This window comes from Phalangium opilio, unplaced genomic scaffold (genome assembly GCF_054372755.1).
Source record: "Phalangium opilio isolate 3A_F unplaced genomic scaffold, DU_Popi_V2 ptg000105l_1, whole genome shotgun sequence".
Classification (NCBI taxonomy): domain Eukaryota; kingdom Metazoa; phylum Arthropoda; class Arachnida; order Opiliones; family Phalangiidae; genus Phalangium; species Phalangium opilio.
In genome coordinates, this window is record NW_028324207.1 from 10,265,007 (window position 1) to 10,287,110 (window position 22,104).

General features: G+C 38.2%; 1 protein-coding gene across 1 annotated transcript in view; it reads left to right on the forward strand.

The window, feature by feature from the left end:
• The first annotated feature begins 11,506 nt into the window (after positions 1-11,506).
• LOC149629916 (neuropeptide receptor 15-like) overlaps positions 11,507-22,104 on the forward strand; it is a 37,532-nt gene continuing 26,934 nt past the window's right edge. The window contains exons 1-2 of the mRNA XM_089851767.1: positions 11,507-11,733; positions 13,106-13,663. Coding sequence (XP_089707893.1) covers positions 13,242-13,663 — 422 coding nt within the window. The 5' untranslated portion in view covers positions 11,507-11,733; positions 13,106-13,241. The remainder of the gene's footprint in view (positions 11,734-13,105; positions 13,664-22,104) is intronic.

Below are 22,104 nucleotides of genomic sequence, written 5' to 3' on the forward strand. Positions count from 1 at the left end.
ACAAGGTTAGGCTAGGTTAAATTGGAGTCACAGAGGAGACAAAGTTAGGTTAGTTTAAATTGGATTCACAGAGAAGACAAGGTTAGGTAAGTTAAATTGGAGTCGCAGAGAAGACAAGGTTAGGTTAGGTTAAATTGGAGTCGCAGAGAAGACAAGGTAAGGTTAAGTTAAACTGGAGTCACAGAGAAGATAAGGTAAGGTTAGGTTAAATTGGAGTCACAGAGAAGACAAGGTTAGGTCAAGGAACTTAGGAAGATGGAGATAGGGAAGTTTCGTGTAACGCTATAACTCCGGTCGCCCAAAAATCCCGTTTTCGGCTTGGATGTGCATGTGCGCCTTTTCTCGCGCATCGTGCTGAGGATAGGTGGCACTACTGGTTTCCAACCGAGACTGCGCAGTTCAAACTAACGCCGAATATAAGTCATGTGACCTGCTACATTTCGTGAAGAGAGATTCCTATACTGACCATCTTCCCTATCTCCATCTTCCTTGGTTAGTTTAGTTTAAATTGGAGTCACAGAGAAGACTGTTTGAGAGTAACAAATATACAAGGAGTAGTAGGGTCAAAGCTCAGTAGGTTTTAGGCGCGATATTCAGTCTTAAATGATCTTTGACATTTCTCCCTGAGGACCGCCCTCTCTAACACAAGTTGAAGCTTGATTGGAGTGTTTTGCGGATGGCCCCTTTACATTGTCTTTCAGTTTCTTATGTTAACCACCCCAATGTTCATAACTTGTTTAGGGGGTGTCCCTTGGCGGGTAACTTGTCATAGAAGTTACATTTTTGGCTCAAAATCGCCTTTAGAACCCACTGCACTTTGGACCTACCACCATTTTTGGAGCCCCGTGTATTTCTAATGATTCTGATCATATTGTTCAATTGTAGTTTCCTCAAATATCCGTGGGATATTGTTTAAAGTGGCTTATTGCAATATTTAACACGTCAATCATACTTAGTTTGGTTATAATTAGCTTATGATGCAATCTACGATACAAAAGCAATTTTAATAAAAATAGAAATTAAATTATGTTTACACTTTCAGGTTATTTTAAACTTTAACGATGGGAGGTCTAGGGAGAGGGCAAATTTAAGAACCTCCGTTTTAGTCTCGAAAACTTTACGACAGAATAAATTGAAATTGTTTTAAAATATAAATTTGATGACAGTAAACATCGTAATAAATAAATAAATCATGGATCTTAAGGACCCATAGGGGATGGGATAACTTTGTTGATTCAACAAGAAGGAAAACCAAATATAACCTCTCCGAGTCGAGACGAGCCCACCTAAGAGGCTTTACTTAAATAATTAAATAAATATAATTGATATTAATGATTTTATTCGTCAGTAATTTACCTTAATTCTAGTTAAGTCGTTTTAAGAAACGTTATTCCTAAAATCATTTTAAACATAGCTATTGTTGACGTTTGAATTTAAGCGTATGCCTCTGCAACAATTTTTTTGAAAATTTAGTGTATATAAGGCGATTGATTTACAATAAATGTTAAGAAAAACTGCGATTGCTTGAACCTTTGCCATTGGTAGGCTATACATTTCTCGTAACCCTAACGATTATAATGGAGTAGAAGCCAATATAGCTTTATGTGAACTGCGAACGCTATCCAGATATTGTGAACACGTTTGCTCCGATTTGCCAACTGCGAACGGGGTGACAGACACACAGACACGTTCAGTGTAATACCTCTCCGTGATGTCATCGTCACTCAGAGAGTTAATAAAATTATATAACAATGTTATCAAGCGAGGAAATACTAATCCCTTTTCAGAAGGGCGTATTACCTTCTGTTAAATATTTTAATATCAAAGGTGTAAAAGTTATTGGAATTATTTCTCTGTAAAAATGTAAAAAACCGATGCTAGAAAACTTAACCCTTGTAACTGAACATCTTCAACGATTCTTTTATAGTCCCTTTTAAAACTTTAACTATTAACGGAAAACATAAATTTATGTAGGAGCGAACCAAACTTAAAACGTAAAAATCTCCCACACCTCGGCGTAGGCTTAAGTTCTCCAAAGTCCTTTTGTTTGAACTTTGAAGTCATTTCTACCGTCTTTGGATCGACATACCGCGTGTTGCGAGTTCAAATATACCAACTTCAATCGAAAATTCGTTTCAGAAGTATTTTTTTAGGTGAGAGAGTGGGCGTAAATTAGGATCTGTATTTGTTGTGGTATATCATTGTCACTCAAAGTTTAATGGTAGGCACATGTTGGTGGGGGGTGGGGGACGAACCTCACTGCATCCGTGAAAAAAATTTCTTCTTCGCCAGTCCTCTTAGCGTTGTGAAGTCCACGAATAAAAGAAATAAGCAATTATTATCTCATTAATTATTTTATAAGGATAAGCATTTTCAAGTTAAATTGAATTTATGCTAATTTAAAGTAAATTTCATTAATGAAGTCATCTCGGAGATAAAACAAGGTCTTAAAAAATGTATGGATGGAATTAAAAATAGTACGACTGGAAGAATTATTCTTAGAAATTGAATAAAATATAAGTTGAGCTTAAACTTATTTTATCGATGTCATCAAAAATTCACCTTGAACGTCGTAATGGAGTTCTATTTTTGGCTTTTAAAATTATAGGGGCAGAGAAAATATTACGTTGGAATAGAAGTTAGGGGCAGTGTTTCCCAAAGACCGTGTAGCCTTGGAGGAACCAGCTTGAAAAGAGGGTGTGACATGCACGGCAGCAGCGTAAGTTACTCGCTATCAGGACCGGAAATAAGCACAGGACACTGGACATTGTCCAATAAAAATTTAAAATGTCCTATAATTTTTCTAAAAACTAAGGGGGTCACTGGACGGTTGACCAGTAAATTTTTCTCAAGTATTGATAGCTTGACTATGAAGATGCGACACTATTTTTGCACACTCCAGTGGACAATGTCTTATAAGTTTTCCAGTCAAAGAGGGGATCAGTGGACACATGTCCTATAAGAAATATTCCTTGTTTCCGGCCCTGCCCGCTATAGAGCTATTTCAGAGGGGGTAATGGCTACGTCACCAATGCTATTTGCCCATAGAGAAACCCTCACAAAATGGCCGCCCTCTACACTCAAAGGCAGGCCCAATTTTCGTAGCAGACGAAATTTTTCCCTCACTGAAATAGCTCTATACTTTAGTTTACTCGGGCCTAAGATTGCAGCGCCATCTATCGCATGCCTCAGTTTTTCGCCACATTGTATGTGTGAACTTTCAAAAAAAATTCGCTTTTTTGTCCACTAGAGGCCACCTGAGGAGTGAGCCCACTTTTAAACGGCCAACGATGAGTGCAAGACCTCTCTGTAATGGCTATGGACTTTATGCTTCCAGCAAGCTATTTCCTCCAAGGTGTAGCCACACATTTTTTCTTTTCAACTTTAATTTTCGAGTCAGAATGAGCTTCATGGACAAAATTGACACAATAGAACATTCCATTAAATACATGAAGGGAAAACAACGCACTAGACGAGGCCACCACCTTAGATTTTTTCTCTGCAGGGTGCTAAGAGGCAACGACAGACGGAGTTCACCTTAGTTCACTACACGCGGAAGGCAAGTCGATTCGCACTGTCTCAAACGGTGTTCCTCGACGCAACGGAAATAACCTAAGATGGTGAACCTCTCCTGTGTGTTTGCTTCGCTGCAGGAATTAATCGTACTGTGACACGTCACGTGGTACTTTTTGCCCTACAAATAATTCATAGCGCATATACAGCAATTGTATCCACAACATCAGATTGAATTGGAAATCTAGATGTTGGAGGGTTAAAATTAAGGGCGGAGAGTTTAAAAATCCCCTCAAATTTTTACACGTGACCAAATATTTCAGGTTTTCTCCGCTTTTTCTACTTCGGCACCACCTTACGACAGGTAAAAATCAGGAATGTTCTTGGTCCAAAATTGGGTGATACAGTACCTTTAATAGTTGTAATCTGAAAAAGATATTCACTCTCAAGTTTCAAATTAAAGTAACAGTTTGAGAAACGCTGCTCTTATCTGGTCCATCCTGTATATTAGGCTGTCATAAAGGCGCCAACACCTGCACATATTGATAGTAATATTGGCAGAAATAGTTCAGGCCAAAAAATCTAGGCTGAAATCTCAATTAATCATAAAGTAATGAGGAACGGAGATGCACGCCGCTGTCTTAGAATGTACAAGTCTTTACCATTCATCCAAATAGAATTCATCGATTTCCAAGCGAAGAGTAATGATACTCGGTGACTAAAGTAAGAGACTTAGCACGTGCTTTAGCGACGGCGTAAAATACCTTTCCATGAAAATTTCAACGCGTCATTACTCCCGAACTAGGCTTACCGCTTCCTTAAAAATATAGTAGCTTATAAATCAATCATTTATTTTGTTTGTTGACTGAGAGGCAATGATTCTGTATCACACGTTACACTCTCCTTAGTGTCTCACTTTCTGCTATTTCTATTTGCATTTAGTAGCAACTACTCTAGATGTGTTTCGCATGCTTTAATTGTCGTTAAGTTTAAACAAGAAGTGATATCTAGTTTATTAGGGAGAAGGTATAAATTCGCCTCCACATTTCTAGCTCTTTATCTCCTGCAGTCCAAACAAACGTAGCCTGTCCGGACGGAGTTAATCCCCGCCCGCCGCCTCTAAATTACAACCAGACCAGCATCTCATTGGTTCTTGAAAACTCACGTCAGCGTGCCGACGTGAATGACGAAAATTACTTGTATTTTCCGACTGAGGAGAGTGTAGCGAAATAGCCCGGCCCCTCCTTTTACGTCCCCCCTTGTATTTTGAAAGGGGGACTGGGACTATGGCACCCACGAATACTTCTCCCTAATAAACTAGATATCACTTCTTGGTTTAAATTACACTTAGATTTTTGGGTGTTCGGCGAAGAAACATTTTTCTCTGCCAAACTTGAAAGATCTGACGTTTAGAGAGAGCTGAATGCAGACGTTTCATATTTTTCGCAGTTTACAAATCGGTGCAAAAGTGTTCGCCATTTCTGGAACGCTATCACAGTTCAAAGAAAATTCCAGAATAGTACTTCGTTAAGTTTGTTATTCCACTTGAATCCAATCCACTGTATTCTGGCCACTATTCATTCATCCGCCTAGTCTGTTGTCCATTTTTCATGGACACCATTCTGTACTTGCTGGCTTCTAGTACCACCATCTACACGACATAAGAGTCCAATCTGTAACATGACTTATCATCGTTTGGGTTATATGTTACTAGAAACGTCTATCCTCCAATGGCAAGGCTGCTACCAAAGTTTCAAAAAACGCGAAAGAGGCATAGGCTTAAAACTTCAATAATAGCTAAATTTCAAATGATGGTAGAAACTAAAGTTTCATAAACGATTTAACTAGGTCTAGATTTAATGGAAATAACTCATAAAGATAATATATAATATTAGGGATAGATTTAATTTTAGAAGAAGGAATGGAGAACAGAGAAATGTGGACGCGCGTCAAAGTCCCGGACCCCCTTCTACGGGACGGAGGGGTATGAAAGAAGAGGCGGGAGGGTCATAGCGACAGAGGTAAAAAGAAATAACGGGTATTTTCGCCGTCCCCGTCAGCAACGTCATCAAAACGTAGTTTAAGTGAGCCAATAAGATAATTTAAACTTCTCGTTACGTGTTGGAGGGAGGGACTCTATACTGGGTGCTATGAGTCGGACTGAAGTAAATACTAACCGTTCTCCATTCCTACTTCTAAAATTAAATCTATCCCTGATTATATCAATTATATTTATAAAAAACCTCTGAGTTATCCGAAACTTCTCTAGTCAAAGTCTATATAGGACAAGTAATGAAGATTAAGTATGAAGTCGATACGCTATATTAATTTCACAGTTAATATATAGCGAGTAAGAGCCATGATTGTATATTAAATGATAGAAACTCTTTACAAAGTTAATAAGGGACAAGTAATGATATCTTTAGTTAATAAAAACAGAGTAGAGAAGTCGAGTTGGGATAAATGTCGAATGAAGTTTGTCGTTTGACTCTGTCAGTTGCGGTAGGGAAGATTGGTTTTTCAAATTGGGAAATGAACCACGAGAGCTGCAGTGTGACGCGCTTAAACGAGATAAGCAATAACATTATATATATTTCCCAATAATTATACAGCTTCTACTCCTTTGTTCACACTCCCTACAGCCAGGGCCGGAAATAAGCACAGGACACTGGACATTATCCAATAAAATTTTAAAATGTCCCATAATTTTTATAAATCACAGGGGGTCACTGGACAGTTTGACCAATAAATTATTCCAAGTTTTGATAGCTTGACTCTAGAGATGCGACACTATTTTCGCACATTCCAGTGGACAATGTCCTATAAATTTTCCAGTCAAACAGGGGGTCACTGGACAAATGTCCTATAAGAATTTTTTCTTATTTCCGGCCCTGCCTACAGCTTCTACTCCTTTGTTCACACTCCCTACAGCTTCTACTCCTTTGTTCACACTCCCTACAGCTTCTACTCCTTTGTTCACACTCCCTGCTATAATTCGTCGAGTGTTGGTATGTAAAGAAATCTTATAAAAGTTTATTATATTCGAAAAGAGAATAAAATAAAGTTTTATAAATTCCCGAAATATTTTTTCGAAATTGCCATACCTTTTGAAGTTTCGTAGCTATGTTTTAATTCGATATTCCAAGAACGTCTTTTGATATAAATATTTGAAATGTGTGTTTACTTAATAATTAAGCTATACTACATAGCCTAAAAGCTCATTTTGGACATTGTAAGATTCAAAAGGACGTTGTTCGTAATAGTAATAATTCCATTAACGTTTTATCTGTTGGCAGTGGAGCGAAATGTAAACATTGAAGCCCCAGAGGAGATGAATGAAAGGTTGTCTTTTGTTTTTCGTGCTCGCCATGAAGTGATATTAAAGTGTTAGTGACATTATTTTCGTCATCCACAAACTTAAAATGCGAAAAAAATCCAGTTTATTATGATATGTTTACTTCTTTATTTGTTTTCGTGGCAATTTATAAAATTGCGATCAGTGTATTGTGTTTGGAAAAGGCCTAGTTAAAATTTAGTTTCGTTTGATGACGTAGTAAGGAGAAATTTTCTATATCGATGGCGCTCACGTGACGCCTGTTAAGCCTATTTTATTCAGATTGGCGCGGCATTAGTTGACTCGGGCGCTCGCGCTTGGCTTTTCCGCGAGATGCCGTGAGTGACGTATCAAGGAGAAAAACCCGCCAAAAATCTTCAAGGCAAATTAGCTTTTGCCTCCCAAATTTCAAGTTTTCGAAGTGTTTTTTCTGTGTTTTCCCTCATATTTAAATATTTATCAGGCATATTTTGGAATCAGATGAGTTTAAACTCTCAAAAAAGTAAGGTTTTCTTTAGATTTGAGATCATTTTTAAACAACGTCGCTATTCCTTTAACGACGTTAAAGGCCGGGAAACGGCGAGAAGGGTTCTTGTCAAACTGAAAACCGTGCAACGAACTAACAATGGGCGACCGTGCTTCAAACTTTTTAGGGGTTCTTGTCAAACTGAAAGCCGTGCAAAGCGGTTCTTGTCAAACTGAAGATAAACAATGGACAGTCTCTTAAATGGGGGATGCAAAAGGTCGGGGAAACAAAATTTAAGAGACTGTCCATTGTTTATCTTCAGTTTGACAAGAACCGCTTTGCACGGCTTTCAGTTTGACAAGAACCCCTAAAAAGTTTGAAGCACGGTCGCCCATTGTTAGTTCGATGCACGGTTTTCAGTTTGACAAGAACCCATCTCGCCGTTTCCCGGCCTTTAAAAGACACGCTGGAAAACTAGGAATATCGTTGAGGATAGTGTTTACACGCCAACCTAGTTGTGAATAGAGCTGTGAATTAATTCAAATTTCTGCAGTTGCTTATCTATTAAGAAACAATAATTACATATCTAGGTAAATAAGTTTGTAAGTAGTTCTCTTCCCGACTCGGTGAGGTAAAACTTCGGTTTTTCCAACTTGTTTTATATACTTTTCAAGTTGCTAGCTAACTTAAATTACTCATCATAAGAAACTTACTAACTTGAAGAGAGCGTGGTCGCGGGTAACAGCTAGCTTTAAACTGAGCATGCTCAGTTCGTTCAAATGTTTAACATATGAGATATATATTGTATACTAAATATTAATAAAGTCGCTTCATTGAAATGTGACGAGCAATCAACGGTATCTCGTGATCAAAGGTAAAGGTTTAATTTCTGTTCGGTTTTGTCCAAGATATATTGTACTTAAATATTTCGTTAGTGTTTAAGAATATTACTTAATATAATTTAAAGTCAGACTGCAAATAAAACTATGGTTCAGGTTCATATATGTAAAGTGCTTTTAACTTGGCGTTGCATATCTCTACCTTTCTCACATTGATACTAGCTAAGATAACCCGGCGTGACCCCGTTTTGTTAAGGGACGTGAAACTGGGTAGTCTTTTCCGTCTTCGTAGAAACTGCATGATTTAGTTTTTTAAGAATCAAAGCTTTGTTTAACTTTGAATTTAAATATTCTCTTTATAGAAACAGACATTCTAGACAATCTTAACGCCTTTTCGGACGATACAACTTTTGACTCAACTAGATGGGTCAATAAGTTGAGTTAACAAAAGTTGGTCAGTGATCAGGTTTTAATTTGGTGCATGATACAACTAGTCCAACTTTTGTTCACAACACGACCGAACTTGTTTATTCAACTCTAGTTAGCACATCTAATAAGGCTCTTTCAGACGATCCAACTTTTTGACTCAGCTTGATGGGTCAACTCGAGTTGAATCAACTAGTTGGATCGTGTGAATAGACGCTGGATGAGTTGAGTCACCAAAAAGTTGGCTAGGAAAAATTGGATCAGTGATGCAATTTTTGCTGACTCAACTTTTTAAGTTCATTTCTCCAGCCAATCAAAATGAATTACAAAAAAAGCCTTTTTCGCGGGTTATTTCGTAAGTGCCAAGGTAGGTGGCGTTTAAAAAGTTCCTTCATTTTGGCGGTAAAAGTTTAGTCGTGTGAATAGGAAGGATTTACTACACTTTTCCCTTCAAAAGTTGGGCAAGTTGACACAACTTTTTGACCCATCGAGCTTAGTCAAAAAGTTGGATCGTCTGAAAGAGCCTTAAATGAGAGAAAAAATGTTGTATCGTCGGACCCAACTTTGAGTAACTCAATTAAGCAAACCAATTCTAAAACCTTTCTGTAGCGTTACAGACACCAATGATGGTCTAATTGTATAACGAATGGTTACTACATGAAGAACAAACATACAAAACACTTCCTCAAATAGACGGGATACGTCTGCCAGAAATTAAGGGGGTGGAGTGTTCTTTGAGGATTTTGAATGGAAATTATTCTATGGCATTTTGCCCCTGTTCGGGTAACTGTTTTCGAATTATGATTTGAGTGTTTTAATGATTTCACCTTTGATTGAATTTGCATTCTCTTTCAATTTCTTTATTAATAGTGAGGGGTCAGCTGTAAAATACTCTTTCCAATCTTAACTTCGAAACAGGGGCCAGACGGCATAATATCATAGAACATTTTTGACTCAAAATCAAAATTAATTTATCAGAAATACTTATAAGGAAATATAAGGAAATACTAATTGGTTTTAGTTAACCTAGCCTCTAATATCGCGAAATACCTGAACTCTTCTTCAGGTTCTTAACAGTGACCGTTGATAGCTCGCAACTTTGGCTCTGAAGAAAAATTGTGATTCTAGCGAGAGAAACATGGACAAACATAAACAGAGTGAAAACTCCTGTAATATTGTAGGAAAAGCCCTAAAAGGTTGAAGCTGAGAATCGATGAATGATGCTTTTGCTTCCTGAAAGGATATCCTACGTTTCCTTCCACACTGGGTTAAAGCGTGCCGCGCCAAACCAACCTTACGGAGATCAGTGGAAACGACTCCCTATTAACACCGGGACTGGAATCGGAACAACAGTATCATGTGAACTTACAGGACACTGCCTCAAAATTTCACGATATCCGGTAGCTGAGTGGAAATTGGCATAAAAGAGTGGCCATCTTAGAAACGGCAAGCACAAAAGTAGTTAGCTCGAGTGCACGGACCTCTAGGCCTTAGTTTCAAATACGTGTAGTAGGCTGTAGGCAAATTCACACGTATTTGAAACTAAGGCCTAGAGGTCCGTGCACTCGAGCTAAAAAACTCGCGGATAATCCTGAAGTTTATTGTCTCTTGTTCACGTGGAAAGCATAATTCAAAACTTCGTGACGCGACAACTTCCACAATTTTCAACAGATTCAAGTGAAATCTTAGCATGAAGTTCAAGGTTCATAAAATTATACAGGACACCTGTGTTTACGTTGAAACAGCTGCAATATTTGAAACAGTGACCAGAATAGCGATCTAAAGTTAATGATGCTATAACTGCCCAACATTTTATGATGTAATTCACAACATCTTGTAAAGAGCTGTATCGTTTTTACTTAAAACTCGCGGCCATTTTGTGAAATGGAGGCTGGAATAGCTATCAAAACTTTCTAATTCAATAACTCAGGTAAACTACAAATGATTCGATATAAATATTTTCAAATATTTCATGAAACCGTATAGATTTTGGTCGAAAACGGCTGCCATATTGAAAAAGGGTACCTTGAATACTTCCACCAGAATTCCTTGAGTCGTATCAGAAGTATACAATACTTCTACTCGAGAGAAGTGTACATACCACAAAGCGGGCGGGGTAATTGTAACAAGATTCTTCCCAACATCATTTTACATTTCGAGTGCACAAGGTTACTAAACCGAATCACATCATACGCGATAAATAGTTCCCCCTCATCATTAGTCTCTTAGCGCTTAACTATTTGCCAAGGCGCATGCGCTTGTGCATTTTTGGCCCACGTCAAGAAGAGGGTTCTGGGTTGATAGCTGAGCATTTGGTGCCAAACAGTTGTAGAATTCACCCTAGCACGGTGCGATTCCCATCTGAAGTTTGATGAGTGGGAGAGCAAACTAAAAGGAGGTGAGCCTGGGAAGAATAATGTTACAAAACTAAAGTATAAAGAGAATATAGAGTGTCATCCATCTCCTATTATCTCCTTCTGGTTGCATTAAGTAGAGAGCTGTATAAACTTTAGTTGAAATCGGCAGCCATTTTGTAAAATACCAATTGAAAAACTGGAAATAATCTTGTAACTTAACTAAAGTATTAAGAGGATGCAGAGTTTCATCCTTCTTCCATTATCCCCTTCTGGTTGCATTGAGTAAAGAGCTGTGTAAACTTTAGTTCAAATCGGTAGCCACATTGTAAAATTGCAACTGAAAAACCGTATAACATCAAAATTCCTTAACTCAAACGCAAATTAACACTCGATATCGGATCTGGTTGCGTTGAATCGAGAGTCCATGCCATGAAAGGATTCCGATCCGAAAATTTAGTAGAATGATGCTGGGATTACAGGAGGAAAGTTAAAGGGTGAGAATATCGTCGGACGAGGGGGGGATTTACCCAAAAGGCTCAAACCCCCCCCCCCGAGTGACAGAAAAGCGAGCTCCAAACGAGTAAAGAGTATATTGGCGGGAAATGCACTGACCAGTCCAGTAGCCTAGTAAAAACTCCTCTCAGCTCAGCGTGTCATAGCTAAATTAATTTTTGTGTCTCTTACAATTTGGACAGCGTTCCCCCCCTCCTCACGTCGACGTAGAGTTACTCGCGTGCTAAAGGTCAATATAGGGTCAACTACAAGTTAAATTGCCGGATATTAAGTGTCTTTAACAAGGTTAGTTTAAAGTTTTATTTACTAAATACATTTTTATGTGTCTTGAATGTTGCTAACTTCTCCTCGCCTTTTATAATGGTTTCAAAACGTTGGTCCTTACGGTTTCATTGTCAAATCTATCTTAACTTTTAATTAACTTTTATGAGAAACATTTTTCGAGTGTTCCATGAATTCATGGTTCCCAAGTATTCTTTGAGTTAATAACTATACTTTTATACTCAAATTTAAACAGTATTCCATGAGTTCTTGTCTTTATATTTAATCTCTAGGAGTTTTATATGTGTTCATGGCTTTATATTCAAATTTAAAGAGTATTCCACGAGTTCATGTCTTCATATATAGTCTCTAAGAGTTTTCCATGAGTTCGTGGCTTTATGTTCAATATAAAGAGTTTTCCATGAGTTCGTGGCTTTATGTTCAATATAAAGAGTGTTAAATGAGTTCGTGGCTTTATATTCCAATTTAAAGAATATTTCATGAATTCACGGCTCTATATTCAAAAGAGTATTCCATGAGTTCGGGCTTTATAGTCAAATTCAAAAAGTATTCCATGAGTTTGGGCTTTATAGTCAAATTCAAAGAGTATTCCATGAGTTTGGGCTTTATAGTCAAATTCAAAGAGTATTCCATGAGTTTGGGCTTTATAGTCAAATTCAAAGAGTATTCCATGAGTTCATGGCTCTATATTCAAATTTAGAGAATATTCCATGTGTTCGTGGCTCTATGTTCAAATTTAGAGAATATTCCATGTGTTCGTGGCTCTATATTCAAATTTAGAGAATATTCCATGTGTTCGTGGCTCTATATTCAAATTTAGAGAATATTCCATGTGTTCGTGGCTCTATATTCAAATTTAGAGAATATTCCATGTGTTCGTGGCTCTATATTCAAATTTAGAGAATATTCCGTGTGTTTGTGGCTCTATATTCAAATTTAGAGAATATTCCGTGTGTTCGTGGCTCTATATTCAAATTTAGAGAATATTTCATGAATTCATGGCTCAATATTCAAATTCAAAGAGTATTCCATGAGTTCGTGGCTTTATAGTCAAATTCAAAGAGTATTCCATGAGTTCATGGTTCTATATTTAGATTTAAAGATTATTCCATGAGTTCATGTTACGATGTTCTTGGTTTAATTTGCAAATTTCCCAAACGTTCGAAAAGTTTGATTTTCAATTTCTCTAATATTCCATGAATTCATGGATTTTTTATTTCAAATTCAACGAGTACTCAGTGAGTTCACGGGTACATAAAAAATCACTGAGTACTCCGTGAGTTCATGGTTTTTCTCTTCAAATAAAATTCCCGGCCTATCGAGAGTTCATTGTTTTACTTTTAAAATCCTTGAACATTAAAATATTCTATTCTAGGTTCTCCAGACTTGCTCGGCTGTACTTAGTATTTCAAACCACGTGATTCGCAGCCAAAGCTAAACGCGGCAATTGAATTAATAATAATTTTAACCCTTTCCAATGTCGATAAATTTTTAACGGACTTAACCGGAAAATGGATTACGATTACTTGAACGGAACGCTCTCTCTAAACGGAACTTTGAATAACTCTAGCAACAGCGATTACGACGCGAACAACAACAGAGTAATGGTTCACGAAGCGGCCAGTTTCGCGACAATCGTGACGTTATCCGGGCTATTTTTCGTCATAGGAGCAGTGGGGATGACCGGTAACTTACTGGTCATCTACGTCATCGTTAGTGACAGGCGCATGCGTCGATCCGTCACCAATATATTCATCACGAACTTGGCTGTCAGTGATTTCATTATCATGGTGGCGTGTGTTCCGGACATTGTCCAGTTTATTCAAAACTCCGGATGGAAAATTGGACTGACCACTTGTAAGATTGTTCGGTTCTGTCAAGTTTTCGCGCTGTACGCCTCGGTCATGACCTTGCTCAGCGTTTGCGTTGAAAGGTAAGACTTTTAAAAGTGAATGTTTTTACGAACGCCATTTTTAAACATAGATAATTTGGAGGGTACGTTCAATAAAAGAATATTAACCATAAAGTCTGTCTGTAGGACCAGGGATAGACTTAATTTTAGAAGTAGGAATGAAGAACAGAGTAATCTGGGCTCGGGTCAAAGTCCCCGACCCCCTTCCACGGATGAAAAATGAGGCGGGTCATAGCGACAGAGGTAAAATGGAATTGCGTATTTTTCGCCGTCCCCGTCAGCAACGTCATCAAAACGTAGTTTAAGTGAGCCAATAAGATAATTTAAACTTTTCGTGACGTGTTGGAGGGAGGGGCTCTATACTGGGTGCTATGAGTCGGACTGAAGTAAATACTAACCGTTCCGTTCTCCATTCCTACTTTTAAAATTCAGTCTAGCCCTGTTAGGACGTACATATATCAAACAGTATATTTTGAATATTAACGGTTGAAGCCTTAGAATGCTAGAGCTCTTTACTTCTAGTCCTTTATCTTACTTCTGCTTATATGTAGCACAATTTTATGATCTCTCGACTATTAAGTACCCTCATTGCTATGCCACTCTTCATCATTACTACTTGGTTTTAAATTTTAACAACGCGCGTGAAATCGGTGACGCAACGACCAACGAATTTAGTTTCTTAACAAATTCCTCTCCCGACGGCTTCGATGTTTCGGAAACGCATTTTAAAATTGTAAAGAAATATTTAAATTGAGGGACGAAAGACGCTCCTAGGTCTTACAAAAAACTCCCTTCTCCGTTGAAAAACACTGACAGAGACGCAAATGTACGCTGACATTTGGGTAATGATATCCTAAGAACGCCTGTAAAAATGTTTTCTCCGCCGCGCATCTAAGTTTAGAGAGAAACAAATCACCAGGGTAACGATTTTACTCCCACGAGTCTCTTTGAAACTTTACGTTTAACATGAGTGACACAGTAACTATAAGTATCCAGCCACATAGTTTACGTTTAACATGAGTGACACAGTAACTATAAGTATCCAGCCACATAGTTTAGCTATTAGTTTGACCAAAAATAAATAGATATAAAAACAAAAAGTACACTTCATTAACAATTCCCTGCCTTTGGCTAGCTGTAGACGACACGTAAGCTGAGTAGCAAACTTACCTCCGCTCAACCGCCTACAAAACTAACCAATCAGGGGAAAGCTTCTTGACGTCATATGGTTATAGAAAGTAGTAAATACATGATGCTGACGATCCAAACGTTAATTTTTGGTACTAGAGCTATCATCTGAGAACTACTTTATGAGCCTATTCACCACTTGTTCCCTGTGCCCTCCACGGTCGGGAAGATAACGATACGAGGAAGGGGGTTTCACTATTCTTGAGGGCTTCTCATATACTACACGGCTCCAGCAAGTCTCAACGAAGTGTTCTTTTTGTTTTTATATCTATATACTTTTGGTTTGACCTAGTGTGTTATTTTTAAATAGTATAGTACTTTTCAGAACGAACTCTGTGCTATAATGAAAATAATTTATTTGTTTGTAATTTTATTTATTTTTTCCCCCTCCACCGAGATACGAACGTATTTATTGAAATAGGGATAGCTGAATACGTAAACAAGGTGGTTTAATTACTGCATAGGACATCCTGTTTTAATTATTTGATACTGGGTGCTTCCCTTCCAAACGGTTCCTTGAAATAGAGTTTTTATCCCATTTCAAAAAAAGATGGGATTCAAACTCTAACCACTATGAGTTTATTAATTACTCGACTTGGAGGGTGTTTATGCCTCCTATTGGTCCTCCAACTCTAAACCCTCCTCAGGGGGTTAATTGCTTCTACATTTGCAACTAGCTTTCATTGGCAACAAAATTATTTAACAAGTTGGGTGATGGGTAGAATACGGCAACATGAGCCTCTCCCCCATTTAGCCTCACCTAACCTAAACCCAAACTTAACCTAACCTAAGCCTAACCAATCATAACCGAATGAATGCTATAGGGGGTTCAGGTAACCTATGCCTAACCAATCATAACCGAATGAATACTATAAGGAGTTCACTAATCAAGCAGTCTTATCTCTCCGGGTCTCTGAACTAAGGTTGCATTTGGAAACAGTACACCTTGTTGAACGTATTTCTTTGATTGCGAGTCAAACTTCAAGTTGTTACGTTTCTTATGGATTTACCAAACGCCCTCGCGAATAAATTCCGAAACATCGTTTAACCTTGTAAATTTGCGTAATTTTAAAACTAACAAGAAATAAGGGAGCCGTGTTGGTCACCGTAGAGTCTAGACGGCTTTTGAACTTTAGTATTGTTAAGATACAGTTTCGCTGATAAACTTAATCGTAGAATGATATAAGACACTTAAGCATTTGAGATTATAATGGTATTAGCTTGATTTAGATACACAAGTTAGTCTCAATTCAATTCAATTCAAAATGTTTATTTTATTTGCATTACAGATACAGTATACCACGGGGCTAAGTCACATTGTGACTTGTAAGCCCCGCATATTTGTTGAATTTCGTCAAGTTTTCAGTTGGTATCGTAGACTTTACAGTATTTTAGCCCTATCATAAGTTTATAAGATATGTTCCCCATAAGTATGACGCTTACAACACTTCGTAATACTACTGAGAGACTTGCAGCTTGAGCTAGTTCGAAGGAGAACGACGGAAGCGAGAATTGAAGTCCTACACTCTGTAGTTAATTTTGCATGCAGGACTTCCATCTAGGTCCTATTTAGTCTGTCTGACAGCGTCTCACCAGATGGAGCTAATCGACTCACACTTTCGCTTGTGGTGGTTCTTGGCACGAGGGAAATATCTTAATATGGCCTGATGTATGAAGGCGTGGGTTAGGAAACCATGTTATGTCTTTATTAGATCATCAAAAGTCAGGGTTAAAATCAAAGACAATCATAACACGTCAAGCCAATTCAGACTCCATCTTGAGACTGTCTTTATTAAGTTTTAGTTTTTGTTTTTCACTCTCTAGCGACATCTAGAGTAGAGTATTATTACAGATATATATATGAACAAGAATAGATATGTATAGTCAAGAATATATAACACTCCCATGTGCCGTATGATTTTCCTATGGCATTATGGGAATGGTCTATTGATTTTCATCGAACCCGTTGTATCATACTTTTTGGAACACCCCACATAGTAGGGCCTGTAGGATCCAAGCTGCAAGGTCTAGAACTAAATCTTCTACACCTTCCAGTATTGAATTCCATTATAGCTTCATTCATCAACAGATAATCATGGTAAAGTTTATTCAATTAATTTGGGAGTTGCTTGATTGCAAGTTGGGTTACACTTTTCTAACGATTGATGTACGGATGGAAGCGAAGATCAAAGGTTAACTCACGCCAAGAAGCGATATCTAGATTATTAGGAAGAAGGTATAAGATGCCTAAGTATTATCCCAGTCCCCCTTTCAAAATACAAGGGGGTACATAAAAGGAGGACCCGGGCTATTTCGCTACACTCTCCTCAGTCGGAAAATACAAGTAATTTTCGTCATTGGCGTCGTGGTGACGTGAGGAGTTTTCAAGAACCAATGAAATACTGGTTGTAATCTAGAGGCGGGGATTAACTCCGTCCGGACCTACGTTTGAACTGAAGATAAAGAGCTGGAAATGTGGAGGCGAATTTATACCTTCTCCCTAATAAACTATAGATATCACTTCTTGCTCACCCTAAGGTAACAAATTCCGCAAATGAATCAGAATTGATTGATTGGAATTCGAGCCTGAAGCAACGATTGATTTGTCATAAGCAACATAGTAACAAGAGGTATGACACTGTCGTAGCAAGTCTCTAGCGCATTTAATTTCGCCAGCTCCGAGATCAATAGCGATTCGTTTAAATTATAACGTCATGAAATTCGATTTGCAGGTCAAAGGTCATGATCTTTCACGCATCATTTCACTGTTTTTTTATACAGTCATCACTAGTTTATAGATAAAAATAAAACGTTTGTCTGTAGATGCCGTGTAAAATGAGAAGCAAAGCAATCAACCCTCATCTCAGCTCATGCACGAACCCACCAATCAGAAAAGAGTACTCCATTGTGGCGATCCAAACGTAATTATTGGTGCTAGAGCTACTTAAGAAGCCTATTCACGCGTGTTCCCTGTCCTACGGTAGTGAAGGTATTCATACGCAGACGGGGGTAGACACTATTCTGATAGCAAAGGGGGTTACTCGTAATACATGGCGCGAGGAAGCTTAAATAAAGTATACTTTTCGTTTTTATGTCTATAAACTTTTGCTAATAAAACCGTAGTTTAACCTTATCATAGTTTCTCACTTAGCCGCATTTACACGAGACATGGAACCGTTTTAGAAAGACCTAATATTTTTGAAAAATAATATTTGCATTTTATCGTGAAAGATCTCTGCTTTTAACAGCGTAAATTCCTTTTTGTACATTTTAAAACGATTTCAAAGTGTCTTGTGTAAACGCGGCTTAAGAGTGAACTTGGGGTTTTATAAACCAAGTCTAGAAAGAAAATAATCCAGGGTCTTCTGAGATAGGTCCAAGACAAAATATATTTCTAGTAATAACTTTGGAAAACCAATCTTCTTCCAATACCTTCTCAATCAAGTCTTACAAAGTCCAATACGATTTAGTACGCTGCCAAATGATAAAGAATTGAAAACAAGATTTTATTTTCGAGACAGAAAAAACCTTATTAATAAATAAGTAAGAATCCTTGAAAGAAATTCCACTTCCAGTTTAGTTTTTAGACATAGTATATTTATAAACAATATAGATTGAGGCTATTAGTTTGTCCCGAGTTGTCCGTGAAGAAATAGCCTTAGTATTTGCAGAAGTAAGATAAGGGACTAGAAGTATCGAGGTAACCAAATTCTTCACTTGGCGAAAGTGAATATTCTTGATAACACACCAACGGTTGGCCCTCTGGTAGCGGTTTCTCAATTTTCCCTCTCCAAAACGTGATCTCCGCTCTCGGGTGGCGGTAGACGGGGGCCGAACTAGATTCTAGCAGCACCCGCTTCGTCCGTGCAAGGAACATGGAGATAGGGAATTTGGTCAGTATAGGAATCTCTCTTCACGAAATGTACCAGGTCACGTGACTTATATTCGGCGTTAGTTTGAACTGCGCAGGAAACCGGTAGTGCCGCCTATCCTCAGCACGATGCGCGAGAAAAGTGCGGCGCATGCGCACATGCACATCCACGCCGAAAACGGGATTTTTGGGCGACCGGAGTTATAGCGTTAAGGTGGGTTTCCATACGCGCTTGAAAGTCAAAAAGATTGAGCTTGAGCGTTTCAAAATCCGTGCGTCTCAAGCGTTCCAATAACTATTGCCATCTTGCGGCGTAGCATAAGTATGAGCACAAGCGTTACCTGTTTCCAAAGAATATAAAAATAGGTGCTTAGCTCGCGTTGCAGTTCAAAAAATTCTGAAATCAAAATGGTGAATATCAATCAGCGGAAACGACGTTTGCTTATTAAACGGAATTTGTTGCTAATTCAGTTGTATTATCAATGAATTTCAAAGTTCAAGCCAAACAAAAATAAACACATAGATTTACACGTGTCCTCAAACTTTCAAAGGCTATTTGAATAGCAAAATACCGAGATAAAACCTATATTGAACCTACTTGATAATTTCATTTCAGTTGCAATAAATTTGCAGTGATATTCCACGGTATCTATTTTCTTCGTATATCCCAAATTGCTGGCTTATTTAAAACAAGATAAATAAATATTTCTTTCATCACCACCGTTTCTTTATTTCCCTGCTTGCTTTTTAATTAATTCTTTCAATTCGCGTTGTGTAGGCATCTTCATTTCTCAATCCGAGTCCGAACTTATAAAAACTTGGGCCTTGGCCATATGGAATTTGATTCTCATTGGCCGAAACGTCTATGACGTCAAGCTTGAACTGCCTAAGCTCAAGCAAATATCTACTCACGACAGATACAAGCTTGACGCTATTTTCAAGCGCAAGCGGGCTACTTTTCAATCGCAAGCTACTTTAAAAGCGAGTATGGAAATGGTACCGACCTGGAGCTTAAGCGTAAACTTGAAATTTTCAAGCTTGAGCTCAATCTTTTTGACTTTCAAGCGCGTATGGAAACCCACCTTTACACGAAACTTCCCTATGTCCATATTCCTTGGTCCGTGTACACCACCGGCTTTAGCTTCAGGGGAACTTAGGGGTAGGAAATATTTTTGGAACTCGACCAATTTTTTTCTCTCTCTAGTGTAGACACTCGCGATGGAAGCGGTGGCATAAAATCATCAAATTTGTTCACTAGTGCCAGGATCTGTTAGTACCAATGCTAGAGCTCCTTACTTCTAGTCCCTTATCCTACTTCTGATATTGTATATCAGGGTTGTTATTTTTTTTGATTTTTTCAAAAAAGCAATAAAATTGAGCGCAATTGCGTGAACAGCTAGGTGCAGCGCAATAAGTATGACATTTGGAAAATACCAGGTTGGGTTTTAAAAACATTGTGTTATTCCCGGAAACAAACCAAATTTCCTTGAGTGCGTATAGTAACTATTGCTGTATCATTAGTTAATAAGATGTTTTCCATAAGTATGACACTATCTATGCTTCGCAATGCTAGAGACTTACAGCTCGAGCTAGTTCGAGGGAGAACGACCTAAGCGAGAATTGAAGTCCTACACTCGGTGGTTAGTTTTGCATGCAGGACTTCCATCTAGTCCTATTTAGTCTGCATTACGAGAATTTATGATCTACTTCAATCACTTCATGACAAGCTCCAGTTTGTAACCAGTGGCAAACTTATGGAACATATCTTGGGAACTTATGTTGTATGTATTTATCAACTTGTTTTCCTCCCGTGCATCTGTTAGGTTATGAATATCATACTGGGTCTTCAAATTCCTACAGTAAGAAATGAATCGATTCACGATTTGAATGTAGGCATAGTAGTGTTTGTGAAGCGTCGAGTGATTTATAGTCCGATCGGCTAAGATCTTTTTTTTTTATTCACTTTGAAACTTCATGGAGATTTCTTTTGTAAAATGTGTACCCACACAATGGGCCTTTCCACGCAAAAACACTTAGTCCAAGCAAAGAGAATATAGCAAGAGGAGCAGAAACTTTGTAAATAGGTATACGGGCTCTGAATTCGGAGAAACTAGTTCCGGTTGGTTGTTCACGTGACCGTGTCGTCTGCTTAAAAATTACCTTTTGTACGTCAACGGTTAACCCAGAGATCAACCCTTTGCCACCATGGTGAGATATAAGTAAAATTTTTAAACTGGTCATTTGACCAGTAGAGCCCAAGGGTTTTTATTAAAAAACTGGTCAATATTTCTACATACTTTCAGAGCAGCTGATAATGGTAGGAAAGGCTCCATGCCTGTAAACTATGTCTACATACATCAAAACTACTTCTGGGCACAGTGCCCTGGGAATTTATTTTTTACTAAAGATGGGGAATTTAAAAACTGGTCACGGTGACCACTAGACCCCCAGGTATTTAATAAATAAACTGGTCAAGGCAATTTTTAAACTGGTCATTTGCCCAGTTCCACCGCCTTATTTCTCACCCTGTTTGCCACCACCAAAAATAAGCAGTCGACATAATTTAACCAATAAAAGGCGTCGCTGCTTAGCCAATCAACAAAAACCGGATCTAGTTGTTACTCCAAAAACGTGGCCGGGATTTTCAAAAGCCTTGTGATTGTGAAAGGCTAGACTTTCTGCTCCTCTTGGTATATTCTCTTTGGTCCAAGAACGGCTGTTAGTGAACTCGAACAATATCATGACCAAGCCCCATCGCAATTGAAGTTCTCTAGAATAGATTTTATTTTTGGGGTCAAAACTATCTTTTATTTGCAATCTAAACTTGGAAATTGTAAACCGTCTCAGACTTTGGTCGAAACTGCAAATATTTAAACAGTTCAAATTGGATTTTAACCCTCTCCCCTAGTGAGGTCTTCATCACGGAGAGGTGTTGCACTGGAGGTATCTGTACGTATGTTTGTTACCGCGTTCGCAGTTTGCAAATCGGAGCAAACGTGTTCGCAGTTCACAGAAAGAAAGAAATATTGGCTTCTACTCCATTATCATCGTTATCTAGTTTATTAGGGAGAAGGTATAAATTCGCCTCCACATTTCCAGCTCTTTATCTCCAGTCCAAAGAAACGTAGCCTGTCCGGACGGAGTTAATCCCCCGCCTCTAAATTACAACCAGACCAGCATCTCATTGGTTCTTGAAAACTCGTGCACGTCAGCGTGGCGACGCCAATGAGTACGAAAATTACTTTGTATTTGTCCGACTGAGGAGAGTGTAGCAAAATAGTCCGACCTCCTTTTACGCCCCCGCCCCTTGTATTTTGCCAATACTTAAGCAACTTATACCTGCTCCCTAATAAACTAGATATCACTTCTTGACTTACAGGACCAAAATGGTTGGTGAAAACAT